We start from the raw sequence: 24,490 nt of genomic DNA, 5'->3' as shown, positions 1-24,490 counted from the left end.
GTCCTCGTCTTATGTTTTTGCTGCATGTTTATGTACTTTTTTACTTTTGGTTTTACTGCTCTTTGCTTTTCATTGTGTTATTGGTGTTTTTAGTAATTTTATTGTTAATCACATTGGTCAACTCTGGTTGTAGTAATTAGTGCAATATAAATAACATTGCCATTGCCATATACTTTTACAGATAACATTCAGATTTTATAGCAGTTGGAATTGGAAAGCATTTAAAGCATAATAAGCAACTGCACCACCTGGTGCTCAAAAAAGGCAATAGACAGACAGTTGCGTGTCTGCTGGATGTAATCTTGTACATATTCTTTAAGAGGCAGTTGGCATGATTACAGTCACTTATTGGAAACAGTTTCCATAATCCAGTTACATACAAGTGTTATCTGTGTTGCCACAGTCATTGATGCAAGACCAGTAAAACCAGTTTTCCTCAGGTTGTGTATTTGTATTACTCTAAAAAGCATGTAACAGGAAGTGCAGATGGCTGGGAAGTTCATTACCCGGGTAGTGTGATCCAGTTTCTCTGCCTGGTGAACAGTTTGTTTCCTCAAGATCCTCTCTGGACCTCCCCTGATTTCCTTAGTTCACTGGCCAGTGCTGTTTTCCCCATTGAAACCCCAGAGGTGAGACTTTTGAAGACTGAACCTTTTTCTGTGCAATTTAAAAATATGCCTAAGAGACATTTTTTTGCTTCATAGGCAAGCAGTTTACAGAAGTGATATTCTGCTTCTCATACAGAGCTCTACAGGTGTCCAGGGTATCAAGGAAAGTGGCGAAGTAGTGGGGCAGCCCCCCTTGCTCTGTCCCTCCCACCCAGGCAGGAAGCAGGTGTGTGACTTCATCCGCATCCTCTTGATGGACAGCCTCATTAACATTCCTGTCAAAGATGGTATTCATCCTTTAATACAACTGCTAGAGGTAAGGGATAAAATATTATTTTACAATATTGTGTATCTATAATTCATTAAGTACACATTCTATATACATTAATGTTGTTAATACTAATAACAATACTAAATAATATCATAACATTAATAAATTACAATAATAATTTACTTAATATTATTTATGAATTATAATGTATTTATTTTTTATTTAAATAATAATAATTATAATAAACACTATACATGCTGTTCTTTTTTAAGTACTTATTTAATAATAAAAGGTACTGCTATTGCAATGCAGTCACATCTGAGCTGTTAAACCAGCATCTGATGTTGTGTATAATATTTTTCCTCCATAAGGTGCCACTCTTTGCTCAGTTTTGACGATGCACATTACAGCTCACTGGGGGATGATATATAGCAGTTTATACAGCCAAGCCAGTAGTGCTTTTGTGGACTATAGTGAAGACCTTTTCCTCCAGAAATATTTTAACATTCTGAATGTTTTGTGTTTAGTTTTCCCCAGATGGTGTCTGTCTAGAGCAAAGGCAGAGCTTTCAGACTGAACTCCTGGAGTTTGTGATGGACATCATCCACATGACAGGACAGGAAGAGGGCCAGTCTACTCACGTGACCAGAGATGGTAAAATATATCAGACACCATATAAGACTTCTTTCAATTAATTTGTTGAATGTCAGAAATTGATTTAATCTTTTTGGATGAAATTATATTGTAAAAAATAAGCAGGGTTTTAAGGATGCTTTTAAACCATTCACATGTCCCGCTATATTCTCCCCTAGATCCATCCAGGACCAAGCAGGGAGGAAAAACTGCTGTTTTGGTTGAGAATGTGGCATTCTTCAGTAAAATGCTAGTGGAAAAACTCTACTCTGGAATGTTTGTGGTGGAGCCAGAGAACCTCTTGGTCTTCATGGCTGAACAGATAGCAGTGGTGAGTTTATCTTCACTGTATTACTGTTTCAAGGCCATACAAACCCATATTTACACTGCATGTTTGTATTGACATCAGGCACTGGAGAGAGGTCATGGTCATCGGGAAATAACGGTTGGCGTTCTGTACAAAAACTTGAACCGAGCCGTGCTTTACTTCCTGTCTCGACCCAGACAGACTCCAGCTGAGCAGGAACTCATTATTCAAACAATTTGCGTGTTACAGCAACACTGGGATGTGATCATGGCAAAATACAATGCCAATGTCCACTTCATCAGCTGTCTCATGCACTGCCTCGTCCTTATCCGCTCTGGCAGGTGGGTTTCATTGTTAGTTTCACTAACAGGTTACACTTTGTTGTCCTATTTCTTTTTTAAAGTATTAAAAAGCACAAATCCAACATATCATCGGTTGTTGTATGAAAAATGATTTGCAACCCTAAAATAATAATTATTTTTATTAATAAATGAATAAAATCCAGTGTTTAACATTTGTTAGACTGTATGTTTTCCAGTAGTTTAATTGCAGGATTGCAAAATCTCATATAAAGATGTAATATAACATCTTGTTTAATTTAATTATTTATAATATAATAAATATTATTCAACATTTTTCTAAATTCTAACTTGCTGAATAAGAATTTATTTATTTTTAAATTGCTGCCTTTTAGCTTTCTTGAAGGGTTTGGCTGTGAAGTCCATAAAAAACCCACAAGAAACATCTGGAGGCATATTCTTCCACACAAGAACAGCCAGGTGATGTCGCAGACCAAGGTCACAGATTCAGCAGAAGGTCTGTTTTTATTTTTTATACTGTATATATTTACTTAATTAAATTTTTTCCTGTTTGCCAGGCACACAAGTAAAATGAAATGTTTTGAATATGGTTGTGATCCTTCTAGTGGAGTCAGAGCTGATGCTGCTTGTGGAAAGCACCTGGAATAGAGTCATGCGGGAGCGAAGACAGGCACTAGAGGAGGCCTATAAAATCGACCTGTCTGCTAAGCCGGGCAGCAAGGAGGGCCAGGTTTCTATGGGTGATGTGAGCCCTCTGTGGGAGGAGACGGCCATGAAAGCTTGGCAGCTCTTTATAGGTCAGCACCTGCTTGTGTGTCAACATTCGAGATTACTGTCAGGCATCTTTTTTTGATCCTCTTGCTTTAGGGTTAGTTATATTTCACTGACATAAGAGAGGAGATTTGAGGTGGATATTAGTAATATATTGTATATTGCAAAATTTTAAGATAATTTTCATATTTTAATATTTTTCTTTTAGACTCTCAGAAGAAAAAAGCAAATAATGGTCACCAGAAGAGGGCAGGACTTCTCAGCAGTGCATTGCAATCTGTGCAGAAGAGGTTTGGGAAGGATACAGTCGGCACTCCTGAGGTAGGACAGGACACATTTTCTGTTATATTCCAGTGCCTTGATGCGATGCGTGTCTAGAACCACTTTGCTGAGTGTACTGTACTCTATGATATTATGGACAGACAGGAAGTGACTGGTTTAGTCGATGAGAATTCCTTCACAGATGCCCTCACACCATCCCAATGTCACCGTAACCGGAAGCCGCCACCTACCCTGTGGCACTGTCTCAATCCTGTCTCTAAATCAATTTGGATTATTACAGCTGAGTACACCTCAGTGGGCAATGTAATTGATATTTGTTAATTTTTTCCATGGGAACACTCACTAGAACATTGCGTTTGCTGTTGAAGGTTAAAGACGCTGTTATTGTTGTTTTTCCCCCCTGAAACGCGGCCCACATCATTAGTTCCCACCGCTGAAGACGTCGCCATCTGGAAAAGGATGCACAGAGATATTACTCAGGCACAAGGGCATGAAATTGCTGTTTCTTTGCAACTGCTGCTATCTCCGTCTCCGCCTCAGAAACAGGGGGCGGTAATTATAGGCAGTCCCGATCCGATGAAAACATTCATTTTGTGTTACTCTGTATCATATCAGTTTGTGACAGCCTATCAGCTGTCTTGATGAATTGTCCTCCTCAGAAACGTGCTGCTTGAAATTTGCTGAGAGTTCTGTGGATTTTGAATTTCTCCTGGTAATTCATCATAAACACATCATGAGGTGCACACTTTATTTTAGTTCTTTCAAGTTTTGATAGAAAGTTAACTTTAGCTCATGGAAGAAAATTCAGTTTAGCTAAATGATTAGCTGTGTTATGTTCACGGTGATGGTCATTGTCATGTTTGGTCCATATAGACAGTATTATAAACATTCAGAAATATTCATTATTATGCTTCATTGAATATTCTGAATATGAAACTTTCCCCAGCAATTTGATGAAAATGTGAAAAATGTGCAACAAGACTAAGACTTTAGAATGGGATTTTACTTCATTTTTTTCTCATATATGTTCGTATTGTTATTTGAAATGTAAATTTTTCACATATTACACAGTTTGCACCTAATGAGGAGCAAGTTTTCACTTTTATGCCTTTTCTTTTTTTATTTAAAGTAATATTTATATGGCCCTTGCAATGTTAATTTCACTTGATAGTACTGTGAAAAATAATTAGGAATATTAGTTTTACTCATAATATTAGTATCTCAGTTCTCCCTGCATAGAGGAAAACCTAAGTAAAAAGAAAACGTAATTAAAAAGTGGCCTTGAAAAGCCATTTTTCACAGGTTAATTGTCTTTTTAATTGATAATGTTGACTATAGTTATTTGTACTAGTTATTTGTTACTATTACATCATTTCTGTCTAATGGGAGCTAAATCAATTTCAGCATTTTAAAATGTTTATTTAGCGCACAGTCTAATCCAGTTGCCTTTACACCAGAGAACTTACCCTTACAGAACGGCACAGGGCAAACTTTCCTCTGTATTCATTTCAGATATATGCTACGGACTAATTATATCTTCATAATGGAAAGATAATTAACATAGCTAATGATCAAGTTAAGTTTATTACACATTCACCAACAGCCTAAAATGAAGCTGACATTATGTTATCATCATAGGTAGTCTTTTTCTGTGGAAAGTAATTAAAATGGAAATCAGTGTGATGTTAATTGCAGAGGGGATGCTGTTTAATGTAGCGCGCGTACAAGGCCAATAAGTTTGCTGTTTGGGTAACTGGAGTAATTAATGCTATATATTACTTATGATTCTCTAAATAAAAGAATACGATTAGGCAATGATTCAGTGTTTATCTGTCAACACGGGGCCGTAATTACTCCTGTGAACTCCTTTGTAACACTTCTTAATCCTGCCATTCATTTAGCACACACAAATGCACAATTTTCTTTTTTCTAGTTTTATAACTTGTCACTGTTGTTCTTTCTAAGTACCCAAATTGCATTTTTCCTGAATGTTTGTGGGATTTTCTCATTTTGCTATGGCATACAAAGCAGCGATGGGTATGTAGGTGAAACATGCAGACTGAGTTACTAAGTAAAACTACAAAATAAATAATTTTATTGCAATCCTAATGTAATAATAATGTTTTTAGATTTTTTGAAATGTTGTTTTCCTGTTTACCTACAGAAATTCTTTTTGCAGTGTGCCTATAAAAAAGCATTCAGACCTTTGGAAACAATGATTTAATTTGCTGTGTTTAAAGCTAATAACAGGAAAAATTATATTTCTGCAAATTGGTCATAATGTATTGTTCATAACGATTCATCTACCTCAAGTATGCATTTAGTAGATGTGCCGAAAAGATTGTAATTAAAAAACAAAACATAAAATGGTCAGAGATGATTTTTAGAAAGACATTTTCATGCAGTTACACCTTTTACTAATTTTAAATGTATCTTGTGCCTTCATAATTCATATTTGTCTCAGTATGAGCTATAGCAGTGCTGGATTCAGTACTCTTACGGTTCACCTCTAGTCTCTGAACTGCAGTCAGTGTGGCTGTTGGGCCGGCTCCGAGAGGACACCACTGTGATGATTGGTTTAATGAGCCTTTAAGTAAATCTGGATATGAGCAGGTCGGTGGTGAAGTACACAGGCTTCCTAAAGGGCTAATGCCTATCAGTACAATAAATCAGCAGGACACAGAGCATGGCGCAGGGCCAGCAGCCACCTCACACTGCGCTTATATTATACTTTAAGTTAATTAGAGCACACTGAGGACTATTGGAGACAGCTTTATTGTATGGTTAAATAGCCACTAGCTTGTTTTTCCCACATGAATGCAATTTGCGAAATGTTATTGTAACTGTGTGCAAACCTAATAGCTACAGAGAACCGTTTAAGTACATATAACTGTCTGCTTGTTCACCTTCATAACATACCTTCATGTGCGCATGTTGTGTGTGTTTGTTTCCATTAGGGGTTCATCTTGGACATGGAAGCACACTGGCAAACTTGTGAGACCATATTTGACAGCATGTTGAGGAGTCACGCACAGGTTTTTTTTTTTTTTTTTTTTAACCTTTAATACCTATAATGCTGTGCCCCAGAAATCCCAACAAAAAAAATTCATGATTTGCTTTTGTGTTTTGTGTAGATGATGCATAGTGAGAAGGATCGTATGGCCATTCAGTGGCTAAGAATAGAGGAAGACTTGCTTAGAGAGAGGGGTCTCTTCGGCCCTGGTCCAGGAGTCTTCCTCAAAAGAGGCTGGGTGCAGAACACTGCAGAGGGGCGCAACCGAACACGATCCCGAATTCGCAGAAAGCAGCTACGTCGATCCAAAAGGGTGAGCTATTATCACCGTACATTAAAAAAAAATATTTCTGGCTGAAGAATATTGATAACATAATATTCTGAGCTTTAAATTAAATAAAGATGCATGTTTTATTTTGTATTATTATTATTATTATTGCTTTTTAACAATTTTTTCAATCACTGTTGAAAAATCTTTAAATGCAGGTTTTATTTTTATTATATTCATTTTAATTTATAACAATAAACATACAAAAGGTTTAATTTGTCTTCTTTATCAATATCAGTTCTATTCTGTAAAATATATACATCTTTTTTATTTTAAATAGATACCAACACTGACTTCAGGCCTCATTCAGAAGCATTTTGTTGAAGAAAGCAAAAGAGCTGCAGAAGTTATTGAGGCTGATTCAGGTATCACACTTTTCAGTTTTATGATCAGTGTTGTAACATGTTTTATATTGTACAGCTACAGCTTTATCTGCATATTTCTTTAAAAGTACATATTTTATGTGTGTCCCAGATCCCAGGATCCTGTGCGAGGCAAGCCGGGAGGTTGAGGAGGAGCACGGTTTAGACTGTCAGCATTTGACCTTTTTCCCTATCTTGAATGAGGCCTCACCTCTGTCCGAGGATTTCTCAGAGCAGTGCATGGATACTCAACTCATACTGAAGGAGCTGGAACCCACCGAAGAGGTGAGAGTGACCCATATTCACCTGGAGCCACATTCCTTTGGTACAGAAAACACATTCTCGTGCGGACAGCTGTAGTGTGTGTGTGTGTGTGTGTGTGTGTGTGCTGAGCCTGACAGCGCTCTTCAGCATTAACAGGGCCGAGAGTGGCTGACAGAAGTATTAATAAGAAACAGTAGGGGGTGATGTCTGCTGTCTTGTATTCATTCAGTTGGTGGTGTGTCCTGCTGTGCTGCGTGTTCAGCCGAATTGCCCTCTCCATACTTATTAATATAGAAATCCACAAGCTTAACGCAGCCTACGCCTCAATTCCAGAGGCAATGTGATGACTGTAATTTACAGGCACCATGTCTAGAGAGGCTTAGCTTTTCATTATTGCTCAAACAGGAAATAACTTCAAAGATGCAGTATTACGTGTTGTTAATTATTGCATTTATATGGAGCCGAGTTGTGGGCAATGTAAGTTCGAATCCAGCTTATATAATTTCCCAATCCTCCTCTTACCCAGAATTTGTTGTACTTCCTCAACTATTACTATTAATACTATTAATTACTATTAATACTTAATTACTTATAATATATAAACAGCATATTTTACTTAAATATGTGCATGCATGTGTTTGTATTTATATATACATATACATATACATACTCATATATTATGTAAACAAACTTTTATTTTGGATGCGATTAATCACGATTAATCATTTGACAGCACTAATTATTATTATTATTATTATTATTATTATTTTACCATTAATAATAATAATAATAATAATAATAGGGTTCAAAATAAGTTTTTTTTAACACTTTAACTGCCAAACCACACACAAAGATATGGGGCATCTATATAATAATAATAATTATAATAGCAATTATCATTATAATTGTTGTTGTTGTTGTTATTGTTATATAGATTCCCCACAATATTTGTGTGTGTGGTTTAGCAGTTGAAAGGTTCATAAAAGTGCATTTGTTTATAAATATCCAAATTTCCCACTCCTTTTTATGTATAATATAATTTCAGTGAAGAAATAAGAATAGCTTTGGTTTCAGTCATGGCCATAGTTTGTGACAGAAATGATGGCTGGTGCATATGCAATATTTTTCTGATGTGAACTATCGCCGAGCACTCTTAAAAAACATCCTCTAGTAGGGTGTAATATTTCGTTGTTGTAAATCCCCAAGACCAGGCAGAATTAGGACTGACTCAGGTCAAGGCTGATTCTGTTTTATAGCTCCGTTTGAAACTAAAACCCTACCAGGTGGACCATATATTTGAACAGGGCCTTAATCAATTAGCGTGTTGCTATTGTTGCTGTGTCATTGATTAATTCTGGTAATAAACAGTGGGGCCCTCTCTCTGCGCCGGGGAGGGGGCGCTTGCATGGAGAGGAGGCTCTGATTTGATTTGTATTAATTGTGGAGCGGCTGGCAGTACGGCTGGACCCCATATGTTTTGGGGATGCGGATCCCCGGAGCCCAGAGTCGTGGTGACTCAGGGCTGAGGCCAGGTGCAGCTGCTTGGTGTGAAATGAAGGGAGACAATACAATTAGCCGTGCATAATCGAGAGGTTTCGTGCGAACTCTGCCTGCGGAAGATTGGCCCCATTTCACAAACACCCCATCCATTCAGCATCTTGCCTTTTTCTCCCTTTAATTTTTGTCTCTCCACCATGTTGTTTAGATAATGAAGTGGTAACAGTGATCAATCAAGACCGGGGTGGCGCTACTTTGACACGTTAGCCCCAGGGCACAATTCAGAAGGCAGGCTGCAGTGACACTTCGTACAACTGTTGAAAACTTGGCTTGACATTGTGTTTACTCATTCATTGAATTTGGCAGCATGTAAAACAAATTACAGCTTTATTTTAACCAGTTCAATGCACAATACAGATTCCTGTATGTGCTACTTGATACCCATGCTGTCTGCTGTAATGTGTCCATACCTCAGGTCAAAGCCAAACACTGCGTGGTGGTCGTCAGTGGTCACGTGCTGACCGAAGGAGTGTTGTTGTTTGGCAAAGCTGACCTCTACCTATGCGAGGGCTTCACGTTGACCTCCACAGGAGATGTGTGCTGTAGAATTCATCATCAGACCAAGTAAAGCTACTGTTTTCTCTCTGCATAAATCTCATCTCATACTCTACTGTTCAAACGTTTTCAAATGTTTTTGAAAGAGGTCACTTATGCTCACTAAGGTTGCATTTATTTATTTGATCATAAATACAGTAAAAACTCTAAAATGCATTATAAAAGGTAATTCATTTCTGTGATTGGAAAGCTGAATTTTCAATATTTTGTTTTAAGCTTTTCACGTTTTAGAGAACAAAGAATGCTGAATTTTCAGCAGCCTTTACTAGAGTGCTCAGTGACACATGATCCTTCAGAAATTATTATTTGGTGCTCAAGAAATATTTATTAATAAGACAGTTTCTGTTTGATATTTTTGTGGAAACCATGATAAACTTTTTTCATTTTTCTTTTATAAACATTTCAAAGTTCAAAAGAACAGCATTTGTTTGAAATAGAAATACTCTGTAACATTATAAATCTTTCCCGTCACTTTTGATCAATTTAATGCATCCTTGCTCAGAAGTATTAATTTAAAAAAAAAATCTTAATGAGAAACTTGATAGTGTGTATTTATTTATTGAGAAACTTTTAAACAGTAGTGTATATTTATGTTTATAAGACTTTTAGTCATTTTTTTTCATGTTGGAAATAAGGTTTTGAAGTTTGAAATATATTTAATTGTGTATATAATTATGTGATAATTAGTTATTTTATTATAAAAAAGACAGTAAATGAGGTAAAGATAACATTAAGTTTAATGAGATGGAACAGCTTTGTTTTATTTTTTATATAGATTTAACAGCATCTTAAATTTTCTATACTACTTACAGTGTGAGAGACTCATATATTTGCAACATGATGAATAAAGAGAAAAACTTAGTGAGTCCAAACTGCAAACGCTGGTCATATGATGACATCAAAGAGGCCAATTTCATGCGCTTTCTGCTTGAGGTGAGATCCACAGAGCCCATAGTCATTTCATTTTTTTAATTGATATATTTTATATTTAACTCTATTTATTCTATTCTGTTCTATTTGTTTATCATGTTTGTTAGCTTAATTGTTATTTATATTTCTTGATGACATTAGGACAATGCTCTGGAGATATTCTTAAATAACGGAACTTCAGTTTTCCTGGTATTCTTCAACAATGACCACGTTAATGCATATAAAAGGTAAAACAAGAAAGTGCTTGTGCTTCAGGCAGGCAAACATATGTGTGAGGTGACACAGATTAAATTGATTTATCTTGATTTTTTTTTTTTCTCTTTGTCCTTCTTTAGGCTGTGCTCCGTGGTCTCCTCATTAAAGGGAAGGGGGGAGACTGTACTTAATGTGAGGTGAGTGTCAAAAGCATCTGCCCCGATCTCGCAGACAGCTGCCATTTCAGTTAGAGAGACTGTGATGCTTTTATATTGAAACAGACAGAGTTTTGTGGTTTCAAAGTTTCCAGAAAACACATTCTCTTATGTGTGCGGTTAACTATTGACAGGAAGACTCTCAATCCCCTGAACAATATCCCGGCACTACACTGAAACTTCAATTACTGCATCTTCAGCACTTCTTACCAATTAAAACGGCCTCAGTAACTTTTCAAAGTCATCAGCAGCCAATACAGCTCACAATTTTATAGTTGTTAATTGTCTGCAAGGGTGCCGTAAGCTTACTACCTATTCGTTATTTCAGATGTTGTTTTGGTTCAAATTATCATTCCTTAACTCACCATTTCAATTTCTGCTCAATTTAGTTTTATCATGTTTAGTTCCCCTGATTTTTGACACGATGAAGAGGGAATGGACTTAATATTGATTGTTTCCCATCGGCTTCAAAGCCAAAGTTGTTTTTCCACAGTAAGAAATACACAGTAATTTGATGCATATATTTTTTAATGATACTATACAGATTACAGATCCAGGAACCCCTTGGTTGATAGAGAGATTAATGTAATGTTAAATATTTGTTGTTGATGTGCAAATTCATGTATTTGTACATTTTAATTCTATAGAAAATGTTTTATTTGGGAGGCACAATGAAGCAGTTAGCTTAGCTTTAACTTCATAACTTTAGCCTTTGTTGAAGTTAACTTTGAAATAGTTTTGTTTGACAGCTTGAGATCCAACAATATTTGGTGGACCTCCTGCAAAACCTGCAGTTTAGTTCCTAAAAGTACAGGAGGAGATTTAAATGTTGAGTCATTATGTATAAAGGTTATTCATAAAAGACAATGTGTTGGTATCTCTGACAGGTCTGGCTTGTTCTTTTTGAAAACTTGGAGGTGAGCTAGTAGTCTGCTGCCGCCAATTTTCTTGATTCCCTCGAGCTACAGAGTTTGGCGAGATCAGCCCTGAAAAATTATTCATTCTTTGCGACCTGTCAAGTAGCTTTTTCCTTCTGCACCCCTCTAGACAAGGATGGCACAAATCTCCCTCTCTCACCAAAAACAGATTTGCCATTGTCTTTACAGAGTCCGAGTCTTTGCCGTCTCGCTGTGTGTAGGAAACAGGGTTGCGTTTAGTGTTCAGCTTCATCAGGTTGGGCAACACGTTTAAGCATTCTGGTATCTGTGTGAACAAGTTATCAAAAAGTCCCAGCTCTGTCAGGTTTGTCAGGGCGGCCAAGGTGGGAGGAAGGGCATTTAGATGATTCATACCCAGGTTGAGAACCTGGAGGTTTCTCAGACTTCCTATTTCAGGCGATAAACCAGCAGAGTCCAGGTTGTTGTTACAGAGGTTGAGGTAGAGCAGAGATGCCAGGCGTCCAATGCTTTCAGGCAGTTGTTCGATTTGGTTGCTGTGTAGATCTAACCAACGCAGTCTAGTGAGCTGGCCAATGAATTCTGGGATTATTTTTAGTTTGTTACGGCTCAGGTCAAGTTCCTCTATGTTTCTTAACTTTAGAAGGCATTTGGGAAACGTGGCGATGCCTACATTGCTCAGATCAAGTCGTAGTTTGCCATCTGGAGTTACTCTGAGAGCATTTTTAGCCATTTTCAATGTGATCTTCGTATCTTTGGCTCCGCCTGCTCTCTTTCCTTTAGCCATGGAGCTGTATAGACACAGATTAATGGTTAAGCGCTTCTGAAGCATCAATTTGATTAAATCTTAACTCAAGTCATGTAATTATTATCTCAGGACCTCGTAGCTTTAAACATGTATGACTTAATGAGGGGACAGTTTAGTTGTTTGCATAGGGAAAGAGGTTTCATGTATGCCTGCAGGCAGTATCGGGGGGCGCAAAGTGTCGGGCCATTTGGGGAATGAGAGGGGTGTAATGTTTACAACTGACTCACTCATCCAACACACCCTAAAGGGATCTTTTAGGATAATGTCGTTCTCTAATTAAGGCTAATACTAGATAACAGTGGATACAGCGAGCACCCAACACATATTCTGGGAAAAGAGTTTGTGTTCCGTCTGATTGATCCGGGGCGGCGCTAGCAAGTCCGTGTGACTGTGTGGAGAGAGTGAAATCAGTACTTTGATAAATGACACTGGAAAGAAATTTAAACTCGCTCCCTTCATATCTTCCCATTAAAAAGGAGGAGTGGCTGCATTGTAAGCCCTTTGGCGACTCATTAATCACATTGGTAGATGGGCTAATACGGTTCATCCTGTTTCTATTAGACCTTTTGTTTTTGAATCCGTTGCATCCGAGAGGTGCAATTACAGAGAGCTGACCATCGGCATGATCCATCTTCATGTTGTTTGTGATTCGCTGATTCTGAACCCCTCCAAACAGAGAGAAAATTGGATGGTATTGCTATTTTCGTGACATATGAAATGTAACAGATGCCGCGACTACATGATTTAAGACCAGAAATTGTGTTACCAAAATATACTTTCCAACTGATGAATATGCTTTTTAAAATGTGAAAGAGTATACACATTTTTATCAAAATTAGAATTAATTCAAAAATTATTTTGCATGTTGTACCAATGATACAACAACACTTACTTATAACTAAAACAGATTAACAGAGTTAATACAGTAAGACACTCTCTCATAATTTGTCCTTTTTGTTGTTTTTAAAATTTTAACCAAATGGCTAGTTGGAAATTATAATTTCTTTCAGGTTATAGAAAAAAAATATATGAATACTGTGATAGATGGTTAGGCTTCAGTGTCCAACTTTGCTATTTGTGCCAATATTTGTACTTGTATTCACCCAACTAAATCAGTCAGTAAGCACATTTATTTTTAGTGTGACTTTTATTTGTATTTTTTTGCTTATGCTTAAACAGGCTTCTCGACAACTTCAGAAAGGCTAAAGGGTTAAAGGTAAAAGTATTATGTGTAAAAAGCCATCATTTTGCCCCAACCAGCTATTGTTACCCAGGATTCATTTCATCTCCTTTCTGGTGTGTAGGAAGACTTAAATAAGTTTTTCTTACTTACCGTTTTTAAACGAGGTCCACAACTAAATTGCTTGAGAATCAGAGAAGGATCTTCAGACTGTACTCCAAAAAGAAGCTTTGTCCTGTTTAACTTTTGTTACCAAGCAACGCTTGCACGGGGTGCCAAGAATTTTATTGTCCTGTGACTGGAGCGCACACAAAAGAAAGGGGAGAAAGAAGTGTTGCAGCCCTTGTGTTTGTACACTCCCTCAGATTACATTTCCAGAAAGTTCTTTGAAGTCCAGCATGTTAATAGTTTCACCCATTTGCTACGATTGAACTTTCAATTTGCTACGATTTTTCTTTCTCTCTTGCTTTCTTTTCGATTATATATGGGAAAAAGTGGTGATAAATGTTTGGGAGAAAACAAGTTGATGCATGAATGTCAAATCAGCTGTGATTTTGCATGTTTAGGTGGCTTGTTGTAGGAACCGCACTTGAAATCTTTGTAATTCACTAATGTGTGTCAAAGAGAAAACTAACTTCCGAGGTAATATGTTACTGTGTGTTTATAATTATTTTCCAAAACCTATAGATGGCACTATTTACTCCTTTAAAGGAGGGAAAGGCATGCCTGAATAAAGTCTTAACCCTTTTTTCCACAAGAACGTATGTTTCATTTGGCCCTTTGTCTGATGAAAGGCGGACCTTCCTTGATTTAAATCCATAAGCTCTTTCTATTCCTTAACCTGTTGCTATGCAACCATAGTAGTCTTGGTTCACCGTATTCAAGGCACTTAATTCTGTAACTGCTAAGAAGTACACAACTTTGTTTGCATTGCATGTTAGGTGACATTGCAGTAGGTCAAACTCAGTAATTGAAAAAAAAGTTCCAAAAAAAAAACACAAAAAATGTTTTTCAGTAAAATCTTTGAATAAAATTTGTCCTCAATTGTTCTTTTGTTGTGTTCATACAGAAAGATAGCAGCGGTTGAGAAGACTGCCCTAATTAAATGGCAGGTAATGTGAGTCTTTAACTATTATCCAAACATGATTATTAACCATTATTATTTGTAATATACATCCTCCATTTACAGTGAATGCCATATTATAAATATAAGCTTTTTGAAGTTGTTTTACATTAACCCAAATGCATATTTTTGTTTAATTTTCTTCTGTTCTTGACAGTATGTATCTTCTTTTTCCATAGAGAGGAGAAATCAGTAACTTTGAATACCTTATGCATCTAAACACGCTTGCTGGACGGACATACAATGACTTGATGCAATATCCTGTTTTTCCATGGGTCATTGCTGATTATGAATCAGAGGTAAAACGAACATGCACCCAAACTTTAACTGAAAATTTTGAACTTTTGATACTGAAATTTTTGATAATCTCATTCACCGCTTATTAGACTCTGGATCTGTCCTGCCCTGCTACATTCAGAGATCTGTCCAAACCAATGGGAGCTCAAAATGACAAGAGAAAAGAGAAGTTCATTCAGAGATACAATGAGGTGGAAAATAATGATGGTAAAGCATATGCACCTTTTATATGCACCTATTCTGTAACTGAGACCTAAAAACCTATTGTTCATACAGCTGAAGTTCATGGAGTTTGCCAGTTTCACCTGCAGACATGGAGGCTCTGGGTGTTTTTTTTTTTTTTTTTTGATTCAGTTAGCCAATAGCAACTTTAAAACATAATGGCAGAATCAGGGCTGGAAAAAAAACAAACATTCGGGGACCTGCAGGACTGAATGAAATAAAATAAATGCTTTAATTTACTTAGTTAATGTCATGATTACAGGTGATCTGTCAGCTCAGTGTCATTACTGCACACACTATTCCTCAGCCATCATAGTGGCCTCGTACCTGGTGAGGATGGAGCCTTTCTCCCAGACCTTCCTCCACCTGCAGGTAAACTTCTCACCTGTTTGACTGGGCTCAATTACATCACACTACTGTTGTTACAGGGCACGCAGTGCTAAAGAAACTCTAATAAATAATGGCTCTTCTTTATCAAATGAAGAACAAAACATGTCAGAGTGACAGAACTTCAATAAAATAAAATTTTTCTAAATTGAACTTACTCGATGAAATGAGCTTCATTGTTTTCGGCCTTGTTTGGGCTTGTGTGCGCATTTTATTTTTTCTTTCCAAAACCAAATTAGAGTATGATTTTAATATGTATGCAAATAAATTCTTTTGCGTCACTTGCGTGCAAAACCACATTTCGTTTTTAAAGAATATCTCATTTATACACATGGAACCAATTGATTAAAATAAAATGTCATGCATATTTGATAGCCGGTATAACGTAATGCAAACATTAGGATAACACTTTGCAATGATATTTGCTTTACTTGAGCAGCTTTCCTCCGTACAGTAATATTCATAATCAGATTTGTGCCACTAACAGTATATTACTTTCATTCAATGAGGGCATTTGCTTTTACTGCAAATTACATAACTTCTCCAGAGATTTTCACCAGGATGTATAAACTCCCTTGAAAAATAAAAAGCCTGAATCAATTTCTTGAAAATGTATCAAATCTAAGCAATTGTTTTTCGACTATGATTTATATACACACATGGGGCCATCGTAGTGTTCAAGGCAGCCTTGCTGGTGGTGGAGCTCCCAACCTTGTGCATTAAACAAACATGTATATGATGGCATGTCTTTTTTCATCCTTTGTAATTTTTCTTTACTTTTTTGCCATTTCTTTTCTCCAAATTGTGTTTTTCTTTTCACCGTGCCACTTTGCTTTTAAATAACATCAGGAAATGCACCCTTCCTAGAGTTTCAAATTTTGGTGGATTTAATCTTTTTATAGGGCGGAACATTTGACGTTCCAGAGCGGATGTTTCACAGCATTCAGAACGAGTGGGAATCTGCATCTAAGGACAACATGAGTGATGTCAGAGAGCTCATTCCAGAATTTTTCTACCTCCCAGACTTTCTTGTCAACTCCAACCAGTTTGACTTTGGTAATATATATCAATATTAGCACAACGATTTTTGTATTTAAATATATATTTTTTTGTAAATGGTCTGTTTCATTAGTCATTAAATGTGTGTATGATAATATAGGTTGCATGCAGGATGGAACAACATTAGATGATGTGGTTTTGCCCCCATGGGCCAAAGGAGACCCACAGGAGTTCATCAGAGTACACAGAGAGGTCAGTTTCCCTGGTCCATCAAACTCAAAATAGGCCTTATTATGGGCCACCAGCATCACAATATCTAATTCTGCATTAGATGCTGCTTTACTTACTCTTAGCCTAGATTGTGACAGACAACGAGGGTCCGTGCAATCAGAGCACATACCAAGTTTCATGAAAACAAGCATAGAGTTAAAACAGTATCAGTGTCGCCGCACCATTCATATCCAGCTAAACTTGGCGATAGTTAAATAATTTTTGCAGCTGCTTTATTTTTTGCCTTTCTTGAGATAATAAGCACTTGTTGAGTTCATCAAGGAAGCCCCATTACTCTGTTTAACGCCATTGTAATTAGAAGATAACAGGCCCAATTCAGCGCAAGTACAATATCTGCACTCTCCTATAACTCCATTACTGAAGCCTGCTGGTTATTGGAATGAATGCTTTCTTTCTCACTACGTTACGCCTGCAGGCATATAAGGGCCAAGCTTTATCAGTTCCCAATCTACAGAGCAATATTTGTATCGTTTCCAGATGGCATAAAATGAGCTATTCTGTCTGCTCGCCTCCTTTCATATGCAAATGAAGGGTAATATAGGAATCTTCCACAATTTAGTGCTTGTGACTTAGAGCTGCTTTGATTATACTTGTTATTTTAAGTGTTTTTGTTTATATGTTTATGTTATGTTTGGACACTTTAGCCAATTCTAAAATACTTTAGATTTAAAAAAAAAATAAAAAATTGGAAAATGACTTAGTAACACGAAATAGGAATACAAACATTTGGAATATAATTTTATATCAGATTGTTTGATCTGTAATCAGTCGCCAGGATGGAATAATATCTTTTTAAAATGTATTATTGTGCATTCTCTTTGACCTGATATTTGTAAGCACAGCTTTTCTGCCTGCACTTCTATGAAAATAAAAGTTACGGCATCACTGATAGCGTATTAGCCCCCATTCAGATCTGCTGACTGACTGAGTTTGCCCACTCTGCAGGCTCTTGAGAGCGATTACGTGAGTGCATGCCTGCATCTTTGGATTGATCTGATCTTCGGATACAAACAGCAGGGTCCGCCCGCAGTGGAGGCCCTAAACACCTTTCACCCATATTTCTACACTGACAAACACGACAGAGCGACCATGAAGGATCCTATCATGAAAAGCACCGTGCTTGGCTACATCAGTAACTTTGGCCAAATGCCGAAGCAGGTACACCAGTTGAGCACACAGTTTAAAAATATTAGCAGATCCTCTACATCTCTTTTTGAATTTTTTAGAGAATGTTTTTGGTTGTACATACAGATGCAGACAAGCTGATAATAATTTTCATGCTATGGTTGATAACCAATAAATTTGGTTAATATTAAAATTTGTTTACTATTTTGTCAAAAAATTAAATATTAATCAGTCAAAAACTAATTATTACTGTTTTTAGAAATTAAATATATAAAATCGACTGACACAATAAAAGAAAATCTCAAATAACAGCCAATAACCAATGTGGAGCCAATATATCATGCATGCCTAATATATGCAACATTTCCAATTTTTGGTAAGGTTGATTACTGTAATGAGATGATTTACTGTATTCTACTGTAAATGCAATACTAAAACAAGTTTATGCTTCCAGCTCTTCACCAAACCACACCCTAGCCGTATACCTCACAAGGCTTCTTTTGGGAAAGAGACATCGGTATCCAGTCAGATAACCCCCTTTTTCTTTAAACTGGACAAGCTCAAGCCCTCCACCCAGGCTATTAAAGGTACTGCTTAAAATGAACATCCACAGTTCTGTGGTAGAGACCCCCATTTAATCATTCATAGTCACCTTGTTATTTTATTCCATTCCTCAATTATTTTTTACAAGATGGGGCCACGTCTACAGGGAGCAATATGGGCCGCGAGGCAGAAGATGCTGGCTAGACTTTTCACAGGCTCATTTTCTCAGTCACAGCTCAGCTCAGCTCCATTCAGCTCCTGCTATTTGTTAGGCCGCACTTGAAGATACAACCACTGAGGCTTATTTAATAATCAGAATATCCCAAAAGGATCTCTCTGGAAAATTAGATGATTCTCTTTCACTGTGTTTCTATCTCTCTCGCTTGCTCTGTTGTCTCTCACTCAATATCTTGTTCTCACATCAGGCATACTTTATCATTCTGATCAGTAGATCCTACAAGAAAAAAATTAAAGGGCATCTTGAGAGAAATTTGCAACCATCTCAGGCTTCATTATGATTTGTGTTACTGTTCAGCTGTCAGTGAGAAAGGAGATTGACTGTGTCCTCACATATGTAGGTCATTTGAAAGTAGACTACTACTCTTGACCACACAGTTTTTTAAAGTCCTGACAGTTGTTCCAACATATTTTTCACAATGTAAACATTATCAGTTAAAATGACTTAAATGCCTTGTTCAAAAAATTCTTGAGATTGATACAGTAACATTGTAAAAAGACAAATAGAGTCATTTCAACATCAAGATTGTTGGTTAAATATATAATATATAGATTATAACCATATATTATCAACTTTAGCGAGTTGCAAAAAGTCTAAGACCATTAGTATTTTTTATTATATAATAGTTTAAATTAATATAATAGAAAGTTCTACACAATTTAATGTTTTGAACATTTCTTCAATAGTTTTCAATGTGACATTATTTTTTTTTTAAAGAATGAATTTTTTAAAGAAATGTATACCTTTTTTCAGCAAGTCTACATTAATTTGATCAAAAACATTTACGAAAAATATATACATGGCATGTCACACTGCATAACCCTGCTTTTCTGTTGTTTCTCTACATAGAGCTCACACTGGGGCCTGTTGGTCAAATAGTGTGTAGAGAGAAAGATGTATTGTTCGTGGAAAAAAACAAACTTCTCATCCCACCACAGTGGAACACATACTTCAGCTGGGGCTCTTATGACCAGACCTGCTCTTTTGGGAGCTACACAACTGAAAAGGTTTGCTTTTATAATTACTCTAGATCCATAATAAATTAACACGATGGGCCTGCTTGTATTTTTTGTTCAGTAATTCTTTTTTCATTAGATGTTTTCCTGTTCCTGTGTATCTGAAGTATTGTTTATTATTTAACAAGGTTACTTCTGGTTGGCTGTTAAAGTTTGATAGCTTTATTACCTGTGTTTCAGAGCTTTGCAGTGTGTGAGAGCGTGTCGGACTGGGGAGATGCTGTATGTGCTGCCTGTCCCAACAACAGCACCATCATCACAGCCGGGACCAGCACTGTTGTCTGTGTGTGGGACATCTCCATCAGCAAGGACAAACTTAAACACATGAGACTCAAACAGGTCAGACTGACACGGGTTATCATTCCTAAACAGCCATGTTCATGCTTAGGTGCCACAAAGCAGTTTAGAAATTATTCATTTCAAGATTTTGTTTCTTTTTTTTAATAAATGTTTATTTTCCATCTCAGACCTTGTATGGACACACAGACACAGTGACGTGTCTGGTAGCATCAGAAGCACATAGTGTGATTATTAGTGGCTCTGTGGACCAGACCTGCATCCTGTGGGACCTGGAGGATCTCAGCTACATCACACAGTTACCAGAACATTCCTCTGCCGTGTCTGCCCTTGCTATTAATGACCTGACCGTGAGTACCCTCCAGAAAAAACATACACGCTCTGAGGTCAGCCTGCATTTTTCAGCTCCCAAATCTCTCTCCATCCATCTCACTCCCGCACATTTAATTTGGTTAGGGCTGTTTGGCTCGTGTTGCAGTCTGGATGACACATTTATACCGGCTCATTTGCACCCGCAGAGTGGTTTCTGAAACTCCCCTCAGCCAGCTGTGTGAAGGAAGGGTGTGCACATCCTTCCCTTCAGACCTGCTTTAATGCTTAAACCCCCTGTTACACAGCGTGAAACATACCTGGAACTAAAAACACGAGAGAAAAGTATTGATATATTATTACAAACCTCCTTCAAATAATTTGTATTACAGCAAATTGAAAGTATTTATAGTCATTTACCCATTTATTATTATTTCTTCATACATTTTACGGGTTGCTTAAATGTCCAAATGTATTTTGGGCCACTGTAAATATCAGGCTTGTTAGCATGAAATGAATTGAGAATGCCTTATAAATTTACGTTAAATTCCTAGTAGCACAACGGATGCAGAATTGCAATTTATATGTAAATATATAGAATTCAGATTAATTTCAATTAAAATATTTATAAAATTCATACAATGAATTCACATTTATAGAACAAATTTTTTAACTAGAAAAACAACATTTGAATGTTGGCTTTTTTGAAACCTTGGACACTGAGAGAGAAACATACCAATCAAATGTTTGTGGTCGGTAAGTTTTGAATGCAGTCTTCAGTCTTCAGTGTCACATGATTCTTCAGAAATCATTCTAATATGCTGATTTGGTGCTCAAGAAACATTTTCTATTATCACAGATGAAAACAGTTGTGCAGCTTTTGAGTCTCTTTGATAAATCAAAAGTACAAAAGAACAGCGTTTATTTGAAATAGATTTTTTTTTATAACAACATGAAAGTCCTCATGTCACTTCTAATCAGTTAAATTATTCATTCAAAAAATAAAACTAAAAATAAATAAAAATTACTGACCCCAAACAAAAACAGTGTCTTTTGCCTGGTATAGTAATTATTAATCATCATTGTGTCTCTCTCAGGGTGAGATTGTGTCATGCGCAGAGACCCATTTGTACCTGTGGACTATGAAAGGGCAGCTACTGGCCTCTTTAAACACTTCCTGCTGGCCTGAAGGAAAGATTCTGTGCTGCTGTTTCACACAGAAGTATGAGTGGGACCCCCGCAACGTGATCATCACCGGCTGCGCCGACGGCATCGTCCGGGTACGGCCAGATCTTCAGAACGGGCCTCTGACTGAAAGATGATGAGGCGTAGCGTTCACATAGCGAACTTTATAATGAGAGAGTTTAAATGAGAAGTCTTCTCCAAAGACTACACCTTTGTGTTTAAGCAATAAATCTTTCCTGTAGTGTTTCCTGCTTAATAGTCAGGTAATATAGCTGCAAAATATTAAAATATGGTAACTGCGATATTGAAATGGGGCTCACAGGCTTGGCTGAGAAGTCCCACAGAAGCATTAATAGTTACATGTGCTCACTTTAGATGAGGTAAGAGCAGTTATTAAATCAAAGTGCTTCTTAAATTAGGCATCAATTGGAGCCTGGACCTGCGACATCAATGGCCGGCAGATTTGATTTATGAATATAGCTTCAATTGCATTCGATTTTTTTTTCTTCCTTTTTTTTCATTAACCGTGTGGTTCTGTTGCAGATATGGAAGACTGAATATAGTAGAGTACAATTACCTGGACATGAGGAGTGCTCTGTGTCTCAAGGGCATGTTTTGTCATCAGCTCCTGAGGAAGCAGGTAACACTAATACACTTCACCTTAAGTGCAGAATTGAACAAGAGCGTGAATATGTGCTTTTATTCTCGCCTCCGGTCATAGGACCGTTATAACCCACGAGCTTCCTTAATGACCAGCATGAAATAACAGGAACTCGCTCCTGGAATATTGGAAAACAATGTGCTTTGTGACGTCATGAGAATCGTTATTTTCTAATATACAAGTAATATTTGAAATTAAATAGCCAGACCAAATAGTAGACATCCTTCAAAAATGCTGTGTAAATCAGATTATGTCTGTTCTTAAGTGTGATGGTGCAGCCGCTCAGCCTGAGGTTCGTTTTTGAGCGATCCGAAGAAAAGTTCATAATGATCTACTGTTTTGTGCAACGCATTAGGGCTAGCTGTGAGGAATTATGGGGCAAAGTTATTAAACATACAGCCTGTAAACACTGATGAGCAATTTTGCTGATGTAGGCATGCAATTTAGAAAGCAATAATAACCAAATCCAATTTGGTACACATTGGTTACAGCACAGCGTCAGCGCGTGTAAGTATCAACACGTTTAAATTAAATTGGGGGAACTCGTTGTAACAGTGAAGGCTTTATATTAGATGTATTTCTCTCAATTTAGCAACGTGCTGACCATAAATAATCTCTGTCTCATATCTCACTCTTGGTTTTGCTTTTCTTAGACAGCAGCTCATGGAAGTGGAAAAGACACCTGGTGCTCTGTCAAGAGTTAAACCGCAATCAGACCGTCTCTCGTCGACGCTGCAAAAACAACCCTGCGATTACGGCTCTGGGCATATCAAGGTATTGAAGAAAGTATGGTATGAAAGCTGGTTTCAAGTGGATCCTCTAATGTTTTAAATGATTCAGTACAGGATTAAAGGGTTAGTTCACCTGAATTGTAAAATTAAGTTTGTTCTAATGTACACCCTTCTTTTTTGGATGACAAAGGGAGATTTAAAAAACAAAAATATAAAAACTTATCAAAATTTTGACAATTGCTATTTACAAATTTTAAATAAAAAAAAAAATTAATAAAAATAAAAATATTTCATTACACTGTACATGACTGCATTCATAAGACTATAAGCCCCGCAGTACATTCCAACTTACCCATGAAAAGCATGCCACATGATGAATGTTGAAACTTTTGCGTATTTTTAAAAAAAAAGTTTGATGCTGGTTGTGATCCACTGCCATTATACAGAGAAGTGTGAGCAGGACAATTTTTTTAATTACTAATTTTGTTATCAAAAAAATAAATAAAAAAAGGGCCTACGGCCATTTAAAATAACACAATGGTAAATAATCATTTTTGGTGAACTTTCTCTTTAAGCTCAAAATGATTAGCAGTGTCTACATTTTTTTTTTCCTGAAGATGTGATTTTAATTTGTAATTTCAGAACGCATGGCACACTGCTGGTCGGTGATGCCTGGGGCAGGGTGTACAGCTGGTCCTGAGAGAGCTAGGATCAATCAATCATCCGTCAGTCAGCATTAAAGTCGGCTGTAACTGCAGCTGAATGCAGCCACATGCCAGTAGAGAGTCCAGCTTAAGTGCTGCCTACGTATGCACTTTGCTCCCACCACTTCCAGCAGGACTGCTGACTTCAGGAGACCCACTCTGGGTCTGGTGAATTACAGGGATGACGCATTCTTTCTTGGACTGGGTGAGGCTCGCTGGCCAGGGCCGGAAACACAACACTGCTTATTTAAGAAATGAAAGATGATGCCATTTTAAAAAAATAAAGTAGGCCCATTTGGTGGATCGGTTTTATTGTATAGTAGCTTTCTTTCTCTCACTGGACTCTCAGAAAGCCAAAGTAATGTTTATTTTATAAACACCGGTATGCTGGAGTTTCAAAGCCATTCGCTTGTGTGCCATTTCATATTTTTGTTTTTAAACAACACCAGTGGACATACTGAATGGTGTATTTTATAAAGCAGCAGGGCTCTGTTTACTAGTTTTATGCTGGAAGATTATTTTATACAGTTTATACTGTATATCAAGATGATTTTATTAGTTAAATTCAACAATCTGTAATTAAATCAAAGTTAAATTGCTTACTCATTATGCAGTCCTGCTATCTCGGTGTGGAACATCAGGGAAAATGCTGCTGTTAAAGGGCTGAATCAACCTCCTCAGCCAATTAGAGTCAGAGTTTCCACTGGCAATGTGCCCCAGATTCCCATCATAGAGGGTGTGGATCTGTAAAACTGCATTTACACACATTCCATGATCTGAAGTATTCTGAAATAAATGCCACTAAATTATGGCACACAGGAAACAACAGTGATGTGCTGTTTTGACTGTGTAATTAATTATTATTGC

The 24,490-nt window shown here is 37.0% G+C and overlaps 2 protein-coding genes across 2 annotated transcripts in view; one reads left to right on the top strand and one right to left on the bottom strand.

Moving 5' to 3' along the window:
• wdfy4 (WDFY family member 4) overlaps positions 1-24,229 on the top strand; it is a 45,673-nt gene extending 21,444 nt beyond the window's left edge. Inside the window, exons 32-62 of the mRNA XM_042737206.1 lie at positions 468-629; positions 745-924; positions 1,407-1,533; positions 1,692-1,843; positions 1,922-2,160; positions 2,514-2,635; positions 2,745-2,936; positions 3,119-3,231; positions 6,150-6,227; positions 6,327-6,518; positions 6,814-6,898; positions 7,008-7,180; positions 9,132-9,280; positions 10,084-10,204; positions 10,343-10,428; positions 10,537-10,593; positions 14,565-14,607; positions 14,798-14,917; positions 15,005-15,122; positions 15,400-15,509; positions 16,427-16,580; positions 16,684-16,775; positions 17,760-17,972; positions 18,394-18,526; positions 19,570-19,727; positions 19,917-20,075; positions 20,204-20,383; positions 21,440-21,622; positions 22,071-22,167; positions 22,842-22,962; positions 23,562-24,229. Of these exons, the coding sequence (XP_042593140.1) occupies positions 468-629; positions 745-924; positions 1,407-1,533; positions 1,692-1,843; positions 1,922-2,160; positions 2,514-2,635; positions 2,745-2,936; positions 3,119-3,231; positions 6,150-6,227; positions 6,327-6,518; positions 6,814-6,898; positions 7,008-7,180; positions 9,132-9,280; positions 10,084-10,204; positions 10,343-10,428; positions 10,537-10,593; positions 14,565-14,607; positions 14,798-14,917; positions 15,005-15,122; positions 15,400-15,509; positions 16,427-16,580; positions 16,684-16,775; positions 17,760-17,972; positions 18,394-18,526; positions 19,570-19,727; positions 19,917-20,075; positions 20,204-20,383; positions 21,440-21,622; positions 22,071-22,167; positions 22,842-22,962; positions 23,562-23,619 (4,167 nt within the window). The 3' untranslated portion in view covers positions 23,620-24,229. The remainder of the gene's footprint in view (positions 1-467; positions 630-744; positions 925-1,406; positions 1,534-1,691; positions 1,844-1,921; positions 2,161-2,513; positions 2,636-2,744; positions 2,937-3,118; positions 3,232-6,149; positions 6,228-6,326; positions 6,519-6,813; positions 6,899-7,007; positions 7,181-9,131; positions 9,281-10,083; positions 10,205-10,342; positions 10,429-10,536; positions 10,594-14,564; positions 14,608-14,797; positions 14,918-15,004; positions 15,123-15,399; positions 15,510-16,426; positions 16,581-16,683; positions 16,776-17,759; positions 17,973-18,393; positions 18,527-19,569; positions 19,728-19,916; positions 20,076-20,203; positions 20,384-21,439; positions 21,623-22,070; positions 22,168-22,841; positions 22,963-23,561) is intronic.
• On the bottom strand, positions 10,967-13,784 carry LOC122139447 (leucine-rich repeat-containing protein 18-like). Its single transcript, XM_042737231.1, has 2 exons — positions 13,649-13,784; positions 10,967-12,298 (listed from the first exon to the last, which is right to left on the bottom strand). Exon 2 carries the CDS (start codon positions 12,292-12,294, stop codon positions 11,449-11,451), a length of 846 nt encoding a protein of 281 aa, XP_042593165.1. The 5' UTR covers positions 12,295-12,298; positions 13,649-13,784; the 3' UTR covers positions 10,967-11,448.
• Positions 24,230-24,490: the final 261 nt, after the last annotated feature.

Source organism: Cyprinus carpio, chromosome B13, assembly GCF_018340385.1.
Source record: "Cyprinus carpio isolate SPL01 chromosome B13, ASM1834038v1, whole genome shotgun sequence".
Classification (NCBI taxonomy): domain Eukaryota; kingdom Metazoa; phylum Chordata; class Actinopteri; order Cypriniformes; family Cyprinidae; genus Cyprinus; species Cyprinus carpio.
This window is presented reverse-complemented; position numbering and strand designations above follow the sequence as displayed.

What these genes read in the sequence shown, in the direction of transcription:
- LOC122139447 (XM_042737231.1), bottom strand. Translation starts at nt 12,294, where the DNA reads ATGGCTAAAGGAAAGAGAGCAGGCGGAGCCAAAGATACGAAGATCACA.